The 19,660-nt window shown below is 44.6% G+C and overlaps 1 protein-coding gene across 1 annotated transcript in view; it reads right to left on the bottom strand.

Annotated features, from left to right (window-relative positions):
• adgrb1a (adhesion G protein-coupled receptor B1a) overlaps positions 1-19,660 on the bottom strand; it is a gene marked incomplete at both ends in the record, with an annotated part of 135,638 nt that overhangs the window by 60,927 nt on the left and 55,051 nt on the right. The window contains 6 exons of the mRNA XM_080472434.1: positions 7,894-7,937; positions 8,024-8,126; positions 9,687-9,762; positions 15,798-15,941; positions 17,129-17,237; positions 19,383-19,451. Of these exons, the coding sequence (XP_080328560.1) occupies positions 7,894-7,937; positions 8,024-8,126; positions 9,687-9,762; positions 15,798-15,941; positions 17,129-17,237; positions 19,383-19,451 (545 nt within the window). The remainder of the gene's footprint in view (positions 1-7,893; positions 7,938-8,023; positions 8,127-9,686; positions 9,763-15,797; positions 15,942-17,128; positions 17,238-19,382; positions 19,452-19,660) is intronic.

Here is a 19,660-nt window from a genome sequence, read left to right as displayed (position 1 = left end):
AGAGCAGTAACCACAGCGCCATCATGCAGCCAGGGAGCACGCAGGTAGGGGTAAGTGAGGGTGAGCGAGATATGGCCAGGGCCACGGTATGACCCTGACCCTCACCCGGACCCTCACCCTGTGCCTCAACAAAAGCAACAATTGCTTCTGTGTATTCCAGGAGTAAGAGCCCAATCCGACCGGAGGAAATGGGACTGTTTGTTTGAGACTCAGTTCTTGTTGGTTTTATAGTGTAAATAGTTGTCACATCAATGTCTGAACCCCAACCCCAACCCTAGCCCTAACCCTAACCCTAACCCTAACCCTAACCCTAACACTAACCTGAATTTATATCTATTCTGTGTGCTATAGACAAATTAACAATCTCCACCTAATTTAGCATAAATAAAACAGTAATTATTGATTGTATGAAAAAGTTTTTTTATCAAGGCTTTAAACCTCGTGTTCCTCAAATATCGCATCAACACCATAGCGACCATGACTCAATCCAGATAATACAATCTAAAGACAGAAGTGTTAAAAAGAAAAAGCCTTACAACTACCCGGGCTGTGTTTTCTAGCAAGCAGGTCTGAAATAAATATTCATAAGGATCATTTCAGAAGAAGTCATATGGTAGGAAGTACAATCACTGCCCACATAAATACAACCAACAGCCACGATCCAGCCACTGACACTGCCAGATATCAAGGCTGGCCATCAAAACAGTTTACAAGTCACTTCCGAGCAGAGCAACATGACCACTAGAGGGAGCTCATTTACCAGCGCGATCAGAGAATCAATGGCCCAAGTGAACAACGACTCAGCAAATCCAATACCTCACTAAAAAGTAAATATTAGAAAAAATAAATATGACACATTGTTAATTGTAAAGTTAATTTGTCTAAGGTTTATGCTTTGGGTCTACATGACTGTCAAACTGGAAAACAGATGTTGTGGTTGGGACGTCCAGTGTTCCGCTCTCTCACTCCTTCATTGTGAAAGTCTGACATCCTGGAAAGTATCACGCTAACACAAACAGACTGTGCTTTTAGTCCCAAAGTCTTTAATTGAATTAAATGGCTCCTCCCACAACATCTCCTCCTCCAACACCCAAACATTTTACAGTCTTTAAACATCTTGTTAACAGCGTCCAGCGCCTGGAGGAGGCTCCTCTTCACCTGGTCGAGCTCCACTGACGCTCAGGCGATGACAAGCAGCCAGCGTATTTAAAGAGCAGGAACAGTGAGCACAGCGAAGACAGTGAAGACAAGAAGACAACAAGGAAAACTGAAGAGGACAGTGAAGACAGTGAAGACAGTGAGGACAGTGAGACGGCAAGGTCAGTGAAGATGAGCTGGACAGGGTTTCTCTCAGCTACTTATTGATTCCTCAGGATGGAAACCTCACCTTGTTATCAACACCGATCCAATTTCTCTCAAAATATTACCTCATTAATCATCACTGCTGCTCAGGGGAACTTTTAATTTTCCCTTCATCATGAACACACACGCGCAAGCGCACACACACACGCGCACACACACACGCACGCACGCACGCACGCACGCACGCACGCACGCACGCACACACACACACACACACACACACACACACACACACACACACCCTACTACAGGGCCGACAAAATATAATCGAGGTTAAAGATTTAGCACTCTAAAGTGGATCAATCAGACTGATCAGACAGGTTCCACTTCCTTCATGACTCTTCAGCTCAGACTAAAGTTAAACATGGAGTGGCACAGGGTTCTGTCTTAGGATCTCTACTTTATGCATGCTTCTTGTGGGAATAATATCTGGAAACACTCCATTGTTATGCAGATGAGATGATACACAAATCTATTGATCAGTGGAACCAGATGATACATATCAACTTGTTTTAAAGACATAAAAGCCTGGAGGAGCTGTAATTTTCAGTTTGTGAACTCAGATAAACACAAGTTGTCCATCCATCCATCCATCCATCCATCCATCCATCCATCCTCTTCCGCTTATCCGTTTCCGGGTAGCGGGGGTGGCAGTCTGAGCACCGTCACCCAGATCACATCGAACCTTCCTGCAGGTGGTGAGCCTACGGGAAGGTGGCGCCCGGCGTGGGACATGAACCCTCTAACTAGAGATTGTTGGTCTCATGCTCTACCAACTGAGCTAGCCGGGGGAACACAAGTTGTATTTGAGAGAAAAATGATGTAAACATACAATATTTTACCGCTTTCTGGTATTACTTTCACCTTTGACCTTCAGTACCACTCGGAGATATGGGAGTTACACAGGACTGATCCTTCAACATCAACATTAACATTAACACATATATAGAGAGAGAGAGAGAGAGAGAGAGAGAGAGAGAGAGAGAGAGAGAGAGAGAGAGAGAGAGAGAGAGAGAGAGAGAGAGAGAGTAATCGATTGATCGATCTCTGGTTTGGTCTGGCAGCAGGCTGGGTTCCCCAGGAGAGCTGCAGGAAGCTAGAGGGGACAGAGGTGGACTTCTTTGCTCTCTATACTGCCAGCGTGACAGAACTAAGATGGATGGATGGATGGATGGATGGATGGATGGATGGATGGATGGATGGATGGATGGATCAGTTGAATTTAACAAAACAAAAATAATGTGGGAAATATTATAATAATAACAAGCTTGATTACCTAAGTATTACACAGTATTAGCAGTTAGATAAACACATTACCAAAATAAATCAAAATTAGCATGGTTATTACCATAATTGCTTGAATTAGATAGAGCATAATAATAGTGTCTTTTTAAAACATGTGGAGAACAAAATGTTCAATTGCCTGAATCTAACGTCATTAGCTAAATAATTTACCTATTAACTTAATTTTTTGAAAAATAGGATAAGAATGTGTTGAATAAAGCAGAATAATGTGATCAACCGGCTAAATAGAGCATGAACAGTTTACCGATCGGCTAAGTGAAGCAGAATAATGTGATAAAATAGTAAATACAGTGTGGCAGGGAGGCGATCAAGCCCCTGATGGGAATCAGGTGTGCTGCCTCACCTCTCTGCCCATTAAGGACGAGCCGCTGGACACACTGAGGGACGGGCGGGCGTGGACAGACAGATGTTTTGTTTGTTCTAGATGTTTGTTCTCAATGTTTTGTTTGTTCTAGATGTTAGCTCTAGAAGATGTTCTGTTTGTTCCAGATCTTGTGTTTGTTCTAGATGTGCTGTTGTTCTAGATGTTAGTTCCAGAAGTTTGTTCTCGATGTTTTGTTTGTTCTAGATATTAGTTCTAGAAGATGTTCTATTTGTTGTAGATGTATATTGTACATGTTCTTTTTGTTCTAGAAATGTGTTCTGCATGATCTGTTTGTTCCAGATCTTGTGTTTGTTGTAGATGTTTGTTCTAGAAGTGCTGTTGTTCTAGATGTTAGTTATAGAAGATGTTCTGTTGTTCTAGATGTTGGTTCTAGAAGTTTGTTCTGTTTGTTGTAGATGTTTATTGTAGATGTTCTGTTTGTTCTATAAAGTTGTTCTACATGTTGTGTTTGTTCCAGATCTTGTGTTTGTTTTATATGTTTTGTTTGTTCTTGGTGTTTTGTTTGTTCTAAAAGTTTGTTCTAGAAGTTTGTTCTATAACAGGGGTGTAAAAACCCCGGTCCTGGAGAGCCCCTGTCCTGCACGTTTCAGTTCTCTCCCTGCTTCAGAACGCCTGAGTCTCGTGATGATGTCATCACCAAGGTTGTGAAAAAGCCCAATAACGAGCCCCTCATTGCAATCAGGGACATTGCAACTGGGAGGAGCTAAACCCTGCAGGACGGGGTCTCTCGAGGACCGAGGTTGGACACCCCTGTTCTAGATGTTGTTTGATGGCTGAGCTGAAACTGTTTGCCTCCTCCGGGTTAAAAGCTAACTGAAGTAAAATTCCAGCTACTGTACTGTTGAAAGAAAATATTCTGACTGATTTTCTATTCACTGTTTGGAGGCTAAACAACAGAATCAAGGTATTTTCTGAAGGCTGCGCTTTATTCAGGAAGTGGAGGCAAACACACTTCCTTGGCTCAGAACCTGCAGTCTGTTTTTCATGCTTCGGTCCTGCGGCTGGTTTAAACGTGCGGAGCGAGGCTTTTAATCTGTGGACTGAGGCGATGAATGTTCGGCTCTCCGTCTCTGTAACAAGTGTACGCACCCATCTAAATGCAAATGTCCAAACTCCAGTGCAACACGGCCACAGCATGCCGGCTGCTTTCTCCTCGTTCACCGCTCCTGTTCTGACATGCTCACTTTCTTTTCTTATATTAAACAAATAGGACACTTCAAGAGACTCTCTTCAGTATGGAGATTTCCCTTCATTCGCTCCGTGGAGTCCACAACGCCTCTCACATGATGGGCGACTCTGTGTGTGTGTGTGTATGTGGGGGGGGGGGGGGGGGGGGGGGGGGGGGGGGGACTGTGAGCGACACTTTTAATTTTCCACATGCTGCATCGCTGTGGAGGAAGTGAAAGCTGGAGGTGAACATCGACCCAGACGACAGCTTCAGAGCTGTACGACAAACGGTCCAACAGACTGTCTGTGTCTGACACATTGTCTCCATCTAACACACTGTCCAACACACTGTCTGTGTCTGACGCAATGTCTCCATCTAACACACTGTCCAACACACTGTCCAACACACTGTCTGTGTCTGACGCAATGTCTCCATCTAACACACTGTCCAACACACTGTCCAACACACTGTCTGTGTCTGACGCAATGTCTCCATCTAACACACTGTCCAACACACTGTCCAACACACTGTCCAACACACTGTCTGTGTCTGACGCAATGTCTCCATCTAACACACTGTCCAACACACTGTCCAACACACTGTCTGTGTCTGATGCAATGTCTCCATCTAACACACTGTCCAACACACTGTCCAACACACTGTCCAACACACTGTCTGTGTCTGATGCAATGTCTCCATCCAACACACTGTCTGTGTCTGACGCAATGTCTCCATCTAACACACTGTCCAACACACTGTCCAACACACTGTCCAACACACTGTCTGTGTCTGATGCAATGTCTCCATCTAACACACTGTCCAACACACTGTCCAACACACTGTCTGTGTCTGACGCAATGTCTCCATCTAACACACTGTCCAACACACTGTCCAACACACTGTCCAACACACTGTCTGTGTCTGATGCAATGTCTCCATCTAACACACTGTCCAACACACTGTCCAACACACTGTCTGTGTCTGACGCAATGTCTCCATCTAACACTGTCCAACACACTGTCCAACACACTGTCTGTGTCTGATGCAATGTCTCCATCCAACACACTGTCTGTGTCTGACGCAATGTCTCCATCTAACACACTGTCCAACACACTGTCCCCATCCAACAGACTGTCCAACACACTGTCTCTGTCCAACACACTATCTCTGTCCAACACACTGTCCCCATCCAACACACCATCCAACACACTGTACGATACGCCGTCCCTGTACAATACACTGTTCTTGTCCGGCACACTGTCTCACACACTGTCTTACACACTGTCCCCATCCAGCGCACTGTTCAAAACACTGTCCCTGTCCAACACACTGTTCAATACACTGTCAAATACATTGTCCCTGTCAACCACACTGTTCAACACACTGTCCAAAACACTGTCTAACACACTATCCATGTCAACACACTGTCCAACACACTGTCAAACACATCGTCCCTGTCAAACACACTGTCCAACACACTATCTGCTTCAACACACTGTCCAACACACTCAGCCTGTAAAAAGAAACATTAGTTCGAGGAGCTGCTTAAAGACACAGAGCTCAGCAGTGAATACTCGCTACCGTAGCATCAACGCTAATTGTGCATAATGAAAGCTGCAGCATCATGTGAGTCAGAAAGTTTAACAGATTAAGTGCGCATATATATATATATATATATATATATATATATATATATATATATATATATATATATATATATATATGCGGCTGGTAATACATTTCTTAGGTGGGGCTCTTCCTTATTATTCCATTCAATTCGATTTCAACCAATGTTAACTTCATTTTTTTGTGTGATTTCAACCGTCATCTTGGCTTTTTTTTAGATTGAGAGCGACCCCCAGTGATAAAACATTATTGTTCTTTTAAACAGCTCGTGAATAGAGAGCACTTATTAAGTCTCTTTTATTAACATACTTGTAAACAAATACAAGCAGAAGCTTCATTAGTCCTTTTTAGAAAATGAATGTGTTTTGGGGCCGGTTTACATGAAATGACAGTGAGTCTGCGTTTAGGGAAAACAAAAGGTATATCAGGTTTATTTTTAAACACATCACTCCAAACCTAAAAAAAGAAGTGCAAAATGCACTTCTTTTTTAAGCTCTTAGATTTCAGTCAAAAATAAATATGATCATATCTGAACATTTATAAACCTAAACAAACCTGGACACATTTACAAAGTGCTGAACACATTTCTCTTGGTGTGCATTTAAAACTAACTATGATGACCTGACCTGAAGATTTTCAGCCAAACTTCTCCTTTCAAAAGGTAAATTAGAAGAGATGTGACTGAGTTAATAATGACTCACTGCTTGTTGTCTTCATCTTAACTATCATCTTAGAAACACGCGAGAACAAACCAGAACTGACTTTAAGCCAATCAGTGAGCTGGTCTGGAGATTGGCGATTTAAAAAGCGCCACAAGTCTCTGACATGAAACGACGCTGATTAGTTCAATTTCATGTCAGTCACTCTGGTGTTAATCAGTAATTGGTGAGATCGCTACTAAACCCCGCCTCCTTGGGGCAGCTTTCTACAGCACCCCAGGCTGCTCACACACACACACACACACACACACACACACACACACACACACACACACACACACACACACACACACACACACACACACACACACACACACGCACGCACACACAGAAACTATCCATAGGCAATGAGGGCCCATTGTTAGTTTGTTGGCACAAACACATTTCGACAGTATTACAGTTTATTATTATTATATATCCTATATTTAAATTTTTTTTTATAAAAAAACAAAAAAATCTTTTTTGCTCCCACCACGCTTTGAGCCCAGTGGCTTAAACAATGCCACCGCTAATTTATGGGTTTTTACTGGTTAACGAGCTTCATGCCGCCAATACAACGGCGTTCAGGTGCATTTGAAAAAGACGTTGTTGCCCCTTTCACTTTTCTACCATGTATAGGCGATAAAGACACGTCTCAATGGAGACGTCTTTTCAACGACCTGAAAAAGTCAGCTTTTCACCTTTCACTTTTCTACCAAATTTTGACGTAGTTTACACGTAACGGAAAGGGAATTTCAACAAAATTCAAAGCAAAAACCATGTATTTTTCAGGCCATTGAAAATACGTCTTTATTAAGACTCTCTTTCTGGTAGAAAACTGAACGGTGATCTAATATCTTGTTAATCCAGCCACGCTTATCCTGTTCAGGTTGCCAGTCTATCGCAGAACAAACTCTCACATGCACGTTTTTTGAACTGCCAGAATAAAAAAACCCACACACCGACGATATTTTGGCTAAAATTGGACCACATTGGACATCAAATAATATTCATTGCAATAACTATATTTGGGCTCAATCGAGTCAAAGACAGACCGACCAGATTTAACCCAAAAATCAATCTCTAAATCACGTTGGGCGTTTGGTGGGCTTTATTTATCCTACAACTAAGAACAATACACACTTTTGACTTGTATAACTCTATTTTCTCTTGATCTCAGTACGTGGACAAATGGTGGGGAAAGAAATGGATCAGCAGTGTCACTGCGTGTTCATCATTCTAGATGAATAATCCCAGGGGGATTAGAAATCAATGCTCTCCTGTCGACGTTGGATTTAACATGTTTCAAATATTGTGGAACTGAATATAAAGAGTGAAGAAGCTCTTACCTGTCACTCTCATCCCAGGATATGCAGGTCTGGTTGGTGGTTCCCTAACAGATTATGCAGAGGAAAAAAAGCCAGTGAGAACCTGAGTGGTGCCGCTGCGTCTGCAGCTTTATGTTCACGGCTTCCTTACGTTGTACAGATGAGAAAACTCCACCACGACGGGAGCAGAGAGCGAAGCGGGTGAAGGTTTGATGGCCACGGACAAAACTTTGGAGTTCAGCACGGTGCCGTTTCTACAAAAAGAAATCAGGAGGACAGCTTGAGGTAGGGTTTCAACAGTCATCAGTCAAAAAAACACAATTTCAGTGTCAAGCCGTTAGTTTTCATCATAAGACGGAAATTCAAGTCGGTGTCATAAACAAGTAATTTTTACTAAAATGGAATCCTTGAAAAAATGTAGGTTAAAAATAAAAAAAAGTATTGTTCAGTCTTCCTCTTTGGATCCAGCCGAAGGTTTGAGGAAGTTTTTTTTTTTTAAAGGTGAACAACTAACTAGTATAATGAATGAGAATATTAAACGTGAAAAATTCAAATAAGGAAACACAGATTTCACTCCCGATGAACTTTCACTGCTTGTTAAATTGATATGAGCCATTGTGAAATGATTAGTGGGCGTTAACCTGAAATCAGAGGCGGAAGAAGCTCACTCAGGGCTGTTTGGTCAGAAGAGTTTGAGGATTAAATGTAAAATGAGAAGAGGAGCAGAGTTTCCTGGTTTAACAAACGTGATGAAAAGCAGCTCAGTCACCTCATAGTGCTTTACTATTTCTGTCCAGTATGTTTTCAAAGTCTGGAAAAAGTTCCTGAATCCTGAGAAAAGTCTGAATAAATAGTTTCTGAAGTTATTTCTTGAGTGTGTGTGGAGACAGAAAGAAACATGCAGACGCTTTGAGCTCTTTACAGAACAGATTTGTTTCGTACCACTGGAGCTCTTTGGTTTTCACTCACTTATCCTCTTTTTGGGAGATTTTATTTCACATTCTCTGAGCCTGCTTAGTATGCATTGCAATTTCTGCTCTTCATAGGTACTATCAATCATGTGGAATGAGACAATCAGGAGGACGTGGCTGCTGCTGCTGGTGTACTGACACTGAAAGCTTCCAGTTGGCCAAACACGTTGAAGGGGCCATGCTCAGTTTGCTGCTTCCTCACAGGATCACTGTAATCTGAGAGCGTGGTTCCCCCTACCCCCCCCAAAACACAATCAGTCAACTTAAACTTCTGTGTCATCTCGTCTCTCGCCTCAAACTCATCTCATTTTCCCTGACTGGGACACGAGATGCAGAAAAGAAGAGGAGACAAGGGTGAGAGGAGAAGAAGGGCGAGTTAAGACGAGCAGGAAAACAGTCTGGAGTAAAAGGAAAGACAACTCGGAGAGACTGAGGCTCTGTTTTCTCATTCTACCACTTCACTATGCTTCCATTATATTCTCATCGTGGAACGATTCTTCCTCTGCTCGCCGACGCAACAAACAGAAGCAGAGAGGAACTTTGGCCATCTCACAGCTTGGAAACTGTGTGAGACTAACATCAGATCACCTCCTTCACTCAGGGTTTATGTCTTCATGGACTGACAGCCAGCTGAGTACAGGGCCCGAAACATCACTCTCACATAGCTGATGAAGAAACAATGGGTTCTTACCATTGTAATCTCAGGATGAAGAAACAATGGGTTCTTACCACTGTAATCTCAGGATGAAGAAACAATGGGTTCTTACCACTGTAATCTCAGGATGAAGAAACAATGGGTTCTTACCACTGTAATCTCAGGATGAAGAAACAATGGGTTCTTACCGTTGTAAACTCAGGATGCTGCCCAGGTTCCTGTACAGCACGATGCCGGTCACGAACGTGGATGAGTCGTCTGAGTCTGTGTGTGGAGGAGAAACAGAGGGACAGACATGCTGAGACAGCAGGACACACACACACGTCACACAGTTCAGTGTGTGTTCACACCGTGGACAGCCGAGAGGAGGCTGCAGGTCGGCCATGACGCCTCCGCTCAGTCCACAGAGCTCTGTACACTGCAGCTGGCCTACATGAGCAGTCAGCTAGAAACACACACACACACACACACACACACACACACACACACACACACACACACACACACACACACACACACACACACACACACACACTTCATGTGTGGACTCTGTGAACTGATGCTGAATCAGTCTCAGTCTCGTCGTCCATTGTTGATGTTGTCCATGTTGTTGTTGTTGATTTGTTTTTGCTGTTTTTTGTTTACGATGGTGTTATTTATGTTGTTGTTTTAGCTGCCGTCGTTTTTTCAACTGTTGTTTCAGCAGTTGTTTCCATTGTTGCTGACTTTGTTTATATTGTTGTTGTTTTTCATTTCAGTTGTGGGTTTTGCTGTTGTAGCTTTAGTTGTTGTTGCTACTGCGGTTGTTGTTTCAGCTGTCATGGTTATTGTTGTTTCAGAAATTGTTGTTTTTCAGCTGTTGCTGCAATTGCTGTTGTTGTTTCAGTTGTTTTTCAGCTGTTGTTCTTGTTGTAGTTTCAGCAGTTGTTGATTTCCGGTTGTTTTTTGGCTGTTGTTCTTGTTTCAGCAATTGTTGTTTACTGGCTGTTGTTCTTGTTATTTCAGCAGTTGGTGTTGCTGCTCTTTATGTCCGGCTGTTGTCCTTTTTACAGCAGTTGTTGGTGTTTACTGCTGTTTATTTCCGGCTGTTGTCCTTTTTACAGCAGTTGTTGGTGTTGCTGTTGTTGTTTTCCGGCTGTTGTTCTTGTTATTTCAGCAGTTTGTGTTGCTGATGTTTATTTCTGGTTGTTGTCCTTTTTACAGCAGTAGTTAGTGTTGCTGTTGTTGTTTTTCAGCCAGTGTAATTGATGTTGTTGTTGCTGTTGTTTCACTCACACATGGTGTAGATGAGCTGAACTACATGTTTCAGAAAATGCTTTTTAGCGTCCAGACACAGAAAGTTATCAGATGTTTTAAAAAAAAGTTTAACTTTTCAATTTAAAAAACACGCACGCATGCACGTACGCACGCACGCACACACACACACACACAACAGAGGCCTATAGTACGACCAGTGATTAACAAAGCAGACTATCTCTCTGTTAGCTGGTTAACTTACCCAGACATGCAGGTTCCTGTTAAGCGTTAACATGAAGCAGGTTATCAACTCAGTAATTCAACCCAGGGCTTTCCCAACAAGATCAGTTCACATGAAGAGGGCAGAGTTTGCAGCGTCTGACCAATCACAAACCCTGCTTACATAATGCAGAACCAGACGATTATTCTCCAACAATATGAAGAATTAAAACACATCCACCAGGTTAAAAGCAGCATTGTTGCTGTAACTAAAGCCATATAATTCCTGACTTGTTAATGTGTAACTTCATGAAATTATACAATATTAAATCATCAGATAATATAAACGGACAGGCATGGCACTCTGATCATTCAATGTCACTTTATTACGGAACAAACATTTCAGGCAGAGTTTCCTCACTGCTCTTCTTTTAGTTTCCATTTTCCATTGAGTTCCTTTAAGGCTCCACCCCAACTCCAATGTGAGGCTCCACCCCAACTCCAATGTGAGGCTCCAATCCCACTGCCGTGTGAGGCTCTACCCCCGCTGCCGTGTGAGGCTCTACCCCTGCTGAAATGTGAGGCTCCAGCACTACCGCCTCATGTGAGGTTCCATCCCCTGTGAGGACGTTCTGTGTTGGAGCATTAGTTCCTCACCATGACGACATGAGTAGTTGTTCGTTCTATAAATTCATGTTTCTGCAGTTCTGACAGGCGTGACCATTATTACTACTAAGCTCATTATTTCAGATGAAGCGTCGTGGAGCTAAACAGACTTGGGAACAAGTCAAGAACGAGAAGAAAAACGTCCTTTACAGTGCAATGACAAGGCTTTATTTTATTATGTCAAAAGGATTGCATTTCTCTTACCATCCATGCACCAATCAGGATCTTCTAAGAACAGGCAGCTGATATTTCAAGAGATCTGATTGGTCAGGAGGCAGATCTTTTACAGTTTGATCTCGTATCCAGAACCTGCTACGGAGCAGGTTAGAGGTTCAGTAAGAACCAGGTCCTCATTTATAAAACATTGCGTAGGATTCCTACTAAAAATGTCCGTGAGCCCAAAAGCAGAAAATGGCGTGTGCCTCAAAAAATTCGGATCGATAAAACCGTGCGTACGCACATCTGCACACCTTTTTTAGATCCCAGTCCATCTGGAAGGTTGCCAGTTCATATCCCACCTCAACACGCCCACTTTCTACCATAAATGGTCAATGCAAAGGGCCTCGTCAATATTTCTGCCTCTCATTCAGCCGGTTGATCGACGGCATTTGACACTAAATCCTGACAGAAAAGATGAAGAGAAGGAATTTTATGGAGAGAAATAGACATGGAGGAGGTGGAGGTCAGGAGAATGATATTAATTGGTGTCACAGCAGTGGAATCACTAATAAAGACTATACAAGTGATCGGCAGCTCGTCGCCACTGCTGGAAATAGTGTGAGAGTCAAAGAGAGATCAGTGTCTGCAGAGGTGGAGAAGAAGAATCTGATGTGAAGGTGGAGGCCAGAGGAGAGTGACATCAAGGAGGCCAGATGAGAGTGACATCATGGAGGAGAGTGACATCATGGAGGAGAGTGACATCATGGGGGAGAGTGACATCATGGAGGCCAGAGGAGAGTGACATCATGGAGGAGAGTGACATCATGGAGGAGAGTGACATCATGGGGGAGAGTGACATCATGGAGGCCAGAGGAGAGTGACATCATGGAGGAGAGTGACATCATGGGGGAGAGTGACATCATGGGGGGGAGTGACATCATGGGGCAGCACCAGAGCTCACTGCTGGACCCCAAAACAGCTTCATGGTTGTGACGCCACCGTGTGTCAGAGTGTCGGAGAGGGAAGGAGACATTTTGGTGGAGACACAGCCGACCGATAAAGTTCAGTTTTATCTGTTTATTAAATGTATAAATTAAATATATGAACAGGGACTGTAAAAAGGCTCAGTGTGTTTTATCCTCAGTCACTGGAGTTGGAGGCGGAGGGTGGAGGAGGTCGTCTGTCTCCAGCAGTAGTGAAGAGAATGAGGGAAACTTGATTCCCGTCCATGCAAGCGGCTTTAATCAGGATTTACAGCCATAACATAAAAATATACTGAACTGTATCACGTATGTATGATAATAACATAAGCAATATAAAACTTAGAATTTCCTTATTTTACATGTAACCCTTTGGTAAATCATCTCAATTACAGTTTTGTTTTGCATGAGACCTTCCCAGAGACTCACTTTAGTTGTACCGTGTTCATACAGTTCAGTATATTTGTACCTTAAAGCTGTAAATCCTAATAAAAGCAGCTGGAACAGAGGAGACGTCCCCATCGACAGCCAGTCAGTCTGCTCTCGTGAACGTGAATCAGTTTTTGGCACAACACCGGTGCACCCACACTGCAGTTTTACACACGACTGTCACCGCACTATTTATGTGTTTATTGTGAAATTAGACTGATTGTTACACACTTTGTCACAATTGATAATGAATCAGCTCTATCCACCGCTCTGGATCATTTGAAGTAGAAACTATGACAAACGAACAAAGTGCTGCTGATTCAGTAGTAATGTCTCATTAAAGAAACATCTACACCACTGCAGCTTGGCTGTTTCTGATTACGTGGATCTACAAGTCTGATATTTGAAGACAATAAATATCCGAGATGAATCTGGCTTCAATTCTCCACCTCACAATCAGCCCTGCAGGTTCTTCTGTCTCCAAAATGTGCGTGCTGAAGGTTCAAAGTTGGCGTACCGGTACGCACATTCTCCCGCAAGGTAAATTTTTTTAGATCACAAACTTACAAACTACACATCTTTCAGGACCCGTTTTGTGCATAAACAAGCTTTATAAATGAGTCCCCAGGTAAGACGTGAACCAGCGTCACAGTACGGAAAACCAGAGTTTATCCTGAAGTTAATCCAGAAAAGATAACCAGACTTTATCCTGAAGTTACATCCATAAAAGAGAACCAGAGTCGTAGTATCAGCCTCTGGTGACTGATAGCAGCTGTAGTACAAAGGATTTACACGTCATCTTGCTCAAGGACACTTCAACAGATTCTGGATGGAACCTGTAACCAGCTGAGGATGGAGCCTCTAAACAGCTGAGGATGGAGCCTCTAAACAGCTGAGGATGGAGCCTCTAAACAGCTGAGGATGGAGCCTCTAAACAGCTGAGGATGGAGCCTGTAACCAGCTGAGGATGGAGCCTGTAACCAGCTGAGGATGGAGCCTCTAAACAGCTGAGGATGGAGCCTGTAACCAGCTGAGGATGGAGCCTCTAAACAGCTGAGGATGGAACCTGTAACCAGCTGAGGATGGAGCCTCTAAACAGCTGAGGATGGAGCCTGTAACCACCTGAGGATGGAGCGTGTAACCAGCTGAGGATGGAGCCTCTAACCAGCTGAGGATGGAGCCTCTAAACAGCTGAGGATGGAACCTGTAAACAGCTGAGGATGGAGCCTCTAAACAGCTCCATGCCGAACATGAATGCAGGATGCACCAGCTCCTCCAGACGATTCCACCTGTTCGCAGATGACAGACGCAGAGTCGACCCAGTGTTTTCTCAGAAATGAATCCAAATATGGAGGCTGAGCTGAGGCCAGGAGAAAAACCTCATTCTGCCGTCTGAAGACATCCAGCTCTTCTGCACGGCGGCCTGAGCTACATGGAGGCCTGAGCAGCACGGTGGGCTGAGAGCTCGCAGCAGCGTGGCGGTGAGGCAGAGTCTGCAGCTCCGGGGCAGCAGCTGAGCTCCCAGCGGCGTCAGGACGCCGTGCCCACTCACTCGCTCAGCCAGACTGTCTGCGCCCGGCAAGAGGCTGCATGAGGGACTCAAGAACTTTTGGAACAGTCCACAGATACACGCTTTACAGTACCAAGAAGCTTCAGGACATGTGAGGTGAGGTAGAAAATCAAAAGCCCAAAACTCACGAACACACTCAGACAGTCTGACTCAGTCTGAGTGAAACAACAGAAGAGTGGCCGGTGTGTGTGTTCTCACTAATACACTCCATTAGCCCTCTGCACACACGAACGCACGCACGCACGCACGCACGCACGCACGCACGCACGCACGCACGCACGCACGCACGTACGCACGCACGCACGTACGCAATCACTTTAATTCTGAGAACTCTGCACCGCTGAGGAGCACACACAGGCAAATAATAATAAATACTAATGATAAATAATAAAAGGTTCACCCAGTCACATCTGTGAGGATGAATGGATGAATACCAGGTTAAAAGAGTGATAAAGAGAGGTGAAGGGGATCATTTTCACATGGAAACCATCATGGGGTTGAATTCAGTTTGAATAAACAGAATAAAAACTTCTCTCATAGAGATTTTTCTACCAGGGGACAGTCCTACAGCCGCCCAGAACATAATCTACACATATGCATGCATATGCACACACACACCAGTCCTCAGTATTTTGTCTGGACAAATCAAGTATGTAAAAGTTGCTGTTAGTGACTCGGTGCCATCAACTTGTTCAGCAGATGGGCTCGCATTAACAATTTATGAAAGTTACTGTGGAGTTATTGAAGACAACGTGTCTCCGCGTCGTGCAGCTGCTGAACAGCGGGTGATGTAAAATGATTCTGTTCGGCTCCCGCATGTTTTATTTGTAGCATTAAATACAAGCATCTCTGCGTGCGTTTGTCTGAGCGGGCGCTTCGCTGCACAGATTAATGGCAGTAAACACTGGATTCGAAATCAGCTGCTGCTCCCTGCCCACACACACACACACACACACACACACACACACACACACACACACACACACACACACACACACACACACACACACACACACACACACACACACACACCCACGTACCTGGCTTGCCGGTCGCCAGCAGGTTCTTGGGGATGGTCACGCGGTCCTCGGAGCTGCGGGCCCAGTCCACCATCCCCCTCCAGCCCTTCATGGGGAAGCTGATGTCTGCGTGACCAACGACGGGACGCTTGTGGATGCTCAGGACTGGAACAGAGGAGTTACACATTATTGTCCATGTTAATGCTGGATTCACGTCATCCTCATCCTCATCCTCACCCTCACCATCCTCATCACCATCAGTCTGCTGTACACTGACGACTGACAGGGCTTAAGGAGCCAGTTTGTCGTCACCTGTGGTCTAACATGTTGAGCCCGGTGGTGTGAAAGTGAATTCAGATTTCAGAGGTGTTCCCATCGGGATACCGTACCCCTCGCGTTTAGGACCACCCGCCTTCTCCAGAGATTCAGGACGACTCCCACTCTGGTGAAACATCAAAACTTTAAGCTAGGGTGTCTAGTTAGTCAGCACCTGCTGTAAAACACTTGTGTGTTTATGTGGTCTTCATGATGACCACGGACACTGGACCAGACCAGAGTCAACAACTCCAAACAGTTTCTAAGTTGGACAGAAAGACTTTCCTACTGGACTCGTGCTGAAATCCAGGATGGACCCACTAACACGTAACGCCTTTCCTGATTTGTGGTTTGATGACAGTTTCTCTCTTCTGGAGGTGTCCTGAGTGGTGACACCTTCATCATCGCCAGCATGGATGAATGAGGTCGGACGATTTGGTTATCGTGAGTTTGTGAGGAGCAACTTGAAGCTCCTGCAGGAGGTCAATGTGGATGATGGCTTCTCTATCCTCCATCTTATGTCATTTGTCCTCTGTCTTCGATACTCATTATTTTGTCCTCCAGCCCCTGTCCTCTATCCTCATCCCATTTTCTGACCCCTCTCTTCTTCCCCACCCCGTCCTCCATCATCTGTTGTCTCTTCTTCATCCCCTGCCCTCCATCCTCTATCTTCTGTCTCTTATCCACTGCCCTCTATCTTTGGATCTCTGTCCTCCACTATTAGTCGTCTCCCCTTTGTCCATCTGCAAAGTTTTGCAGGTGGTTCTGATGTGCATTAAGAATCTCTGCAGACTTAAAGATCTGCAGCACAGCTGAGAGCTAATATCATGACAGCGGTGGAAAGTTCCAGAAGGAGACGCTGCTTAGTCAACCCAGTAAAAAAGCCTCAGCGACACGTTCAAAGTGTCTCCAGACCTCAACCACCAGCTCACCTCTCCTGTTTGGGATCAATGTGAAGACAAAGTAAAGCTGCGATAAGACAGTTTTGGATAAAGAGAGATAAGTGAGGAAATGTTCAGGACGGAGATAAGACTGACCCAGGTTATCTGTCACTTCATACAAGTCCTGGAAATCCTTCATCCTCAGACCGATGACGTCCACAAAGTCCTCAACCAGACGGAACAACTCCTTGATGTTAGGTCCCAGCTGAGAACACACACACACACACACACACACACACACACACACACACACACACACACACACACACACACACACACACACACACACACACACACACACACACACACAGTAAACTCTGAAGTCTAAACACACAGTGTGACTGAAAATGAAGTGTCATTAAAGTTAAATTTGTCTTAAGCTAAAGTTTGGCTCAGTGACACACAGTGATGTTGAGCAGGAATCAAACTGGCACTGGCCTTGAGGTTAGAGATCAGAAGTTTTTTGTTTGGATCCAACATCTGACGTGTCACCGCTGTGGGTGCCTGAGCAAGACCCATGTCTCCCATCAGCCCCCTGGAGCGCTGTAAAGTGGTCGCAACTCTGAACCCTGCAACTCTGAACCCTGCAACTCTGAACCCTGCAACTCTGAACCCTGCAACTAGGATCAATGCAGAAGAAAAAGTCCCTCGATACACTGCAGCTGGTTCAGACCTCGACTGCCCAGATCTTTCATTCAACCACATCCTCCTACACAGCAACTTCACTGGTCCCGAGTCAATCAAAGAATTATCTACAAAATCCTCCTGTTCACCTACAAGTCAATCCAGAACCAGATCTCTGAACTCCTGCATGTTGTTAATCTGATCCAGCTCCTCCATCCAGCTCCTGATCCTCCTCCTCAAGCTCCTGATCCTCCTCCATCCAGCCCTGATCCTCCTCCTCCCCCATCCAGCTCCTGATCCTCCTCCTCCATCCAGCCCTGATCCTCCTCCCATCCAGCTCCTGATCCTCCTCCATCCAGCCCTGATCCTCCTCCTCCTCCTCCATCCAGCTCCTGATCCTCCTCCTCCATCCAGCCCTGATCCTCCTCCTCCATCCAGCTCCTGATCCTCCTCCTCCATCCAGCTCCTGATCCTCCTCCTCCATCCAGCCCTGATCCTCCTCCTCCATCCAGCCCGGATCCTCCTCCTCCATCCAGCTCCTGATCCTCCTCCTCCATCCAGCCCTGATCCTCCTCCTCTCCTGATCCTCCTCCTCGATCCAGCCCTGGTCATCCTCCTCCTCAAGCTCCTGATCCTCCTCCTCCATCCAGCCCTGGTCCTCTTCCTCCTCAAGCTCCTGATCCTCCTCCTCCATCCAGCACCATGAAGAGCAGAGCTCTTAGCCACTCTGCTCAGCAGCTCAGTCAACCTCTGTAACTCTACCACTGCCCCCATAACTCATCACAGATTAATCTGGATTAAAATCTAAACCTTGGTAACTCATCACAGTAAGCAAAATAAGAAGGTGATGAAGTTGAAATTGGTCAAAAATCATAGTGAGTCATATGAAGATCAAACATGTTGGAAGTGGAATCATTGGATTCTGGATTTCTACCTGAACACATTTCGTCTGAACTGTTGGACACATTTTCTTCTGCATAGAGCAAAACCAACTGGAAATTAAATTCATATAAGGAAAAACACCACCAGAAAAAAAAGAAATGAAACACGCTTGTTCTAAGAGAGAACAGGAAGGAAAAGGTGCACTGCTTCTTTAAATGTTTCTCTGTTCTGTGATTGGCTTCAGGCTGATGCTGAGCCTTTGTGTGAACATACAGTCTGTAAAGTATGTTTCTCTTTCATGTCCCGGATGATGCAGCGGATTTCTAACTCACTGAAAAACGCCACGGGCATTCAGAATTTTCAATAAAGCTGTAAAAAAAGATTTGCTGTAGCCCTGGAGATCCAGAAGAAAACAATATTAAATATTTGAATAAAGTGTTTAAGTGATGAGAAAGAACCCTGGTCGTGTTTCCACCTGAGGATTTATCTACACTGGTAAAAGGATGATGACTGACACTGTTTCTTTCATTCTAAACAACACAGTTGTTTCACTGTGACATCAGTGCACAGCGAGCTGGTGTATTCATCTGCGTCCGGCCTGCGTTCCCTCGCATAGCAGGCGGACGGTTGCACGAGGATTTCAATGCAGCAGATGGAGGTGTGGGTGGAAGCACCCAATCACTTACTTATTAGCCGCAGTTATTTCTGTCCTGCTTTACCTTTTCCTTTGTCAAGTGGGCAGTGGGTCCACCTGTGTCTTTGTTACCAGCCCTTCTGTTATTGTTCCCCAACACAAAGCAGAAGGTGTGATTACTCTGTTTTCCAGAGACGAGCTGCTACTAACCAGTTGCGCCTCCTCCCATCTCTCTCGGTTCTCCTCCATCAACAGATTGCTGACTGACTGCACAAAGTTCTGGAAGACAAAAACAAATTAAAATGTATTCACATCTGGCCAAAGTTATTTACGCTTACAGAACACGACAAAACAAGAATAGCAACGTGCTGCATTTACTTCTCGTACAAAAAGTCTGACAGATTGTATTTCTGCTCCTGATTAAACCCACGTCAGAAAGTCGGAGGGGCATGTTTCTTCTTCACATTAACAACACACACACACACACA

The sequence above is a fragment of the Lipophrys pholis genome, assembly GCF_963383615.2.
Source record: "Lipophrys pholis genome assembly, chromosome: 9".
In the NCBI taxonomy this organism is placed as follows: Eukaryota; Metazoa; Chordata; class Actinopteri; order Blenniiformes; family Blenniidae; genus Lipophrys; species Lipophrys pholis.
The sequence above is the reverse complement of the archived record's forward strand: the minus strand, read 5'-3'. Positions and strand labels throughout refer to the sequence as shown.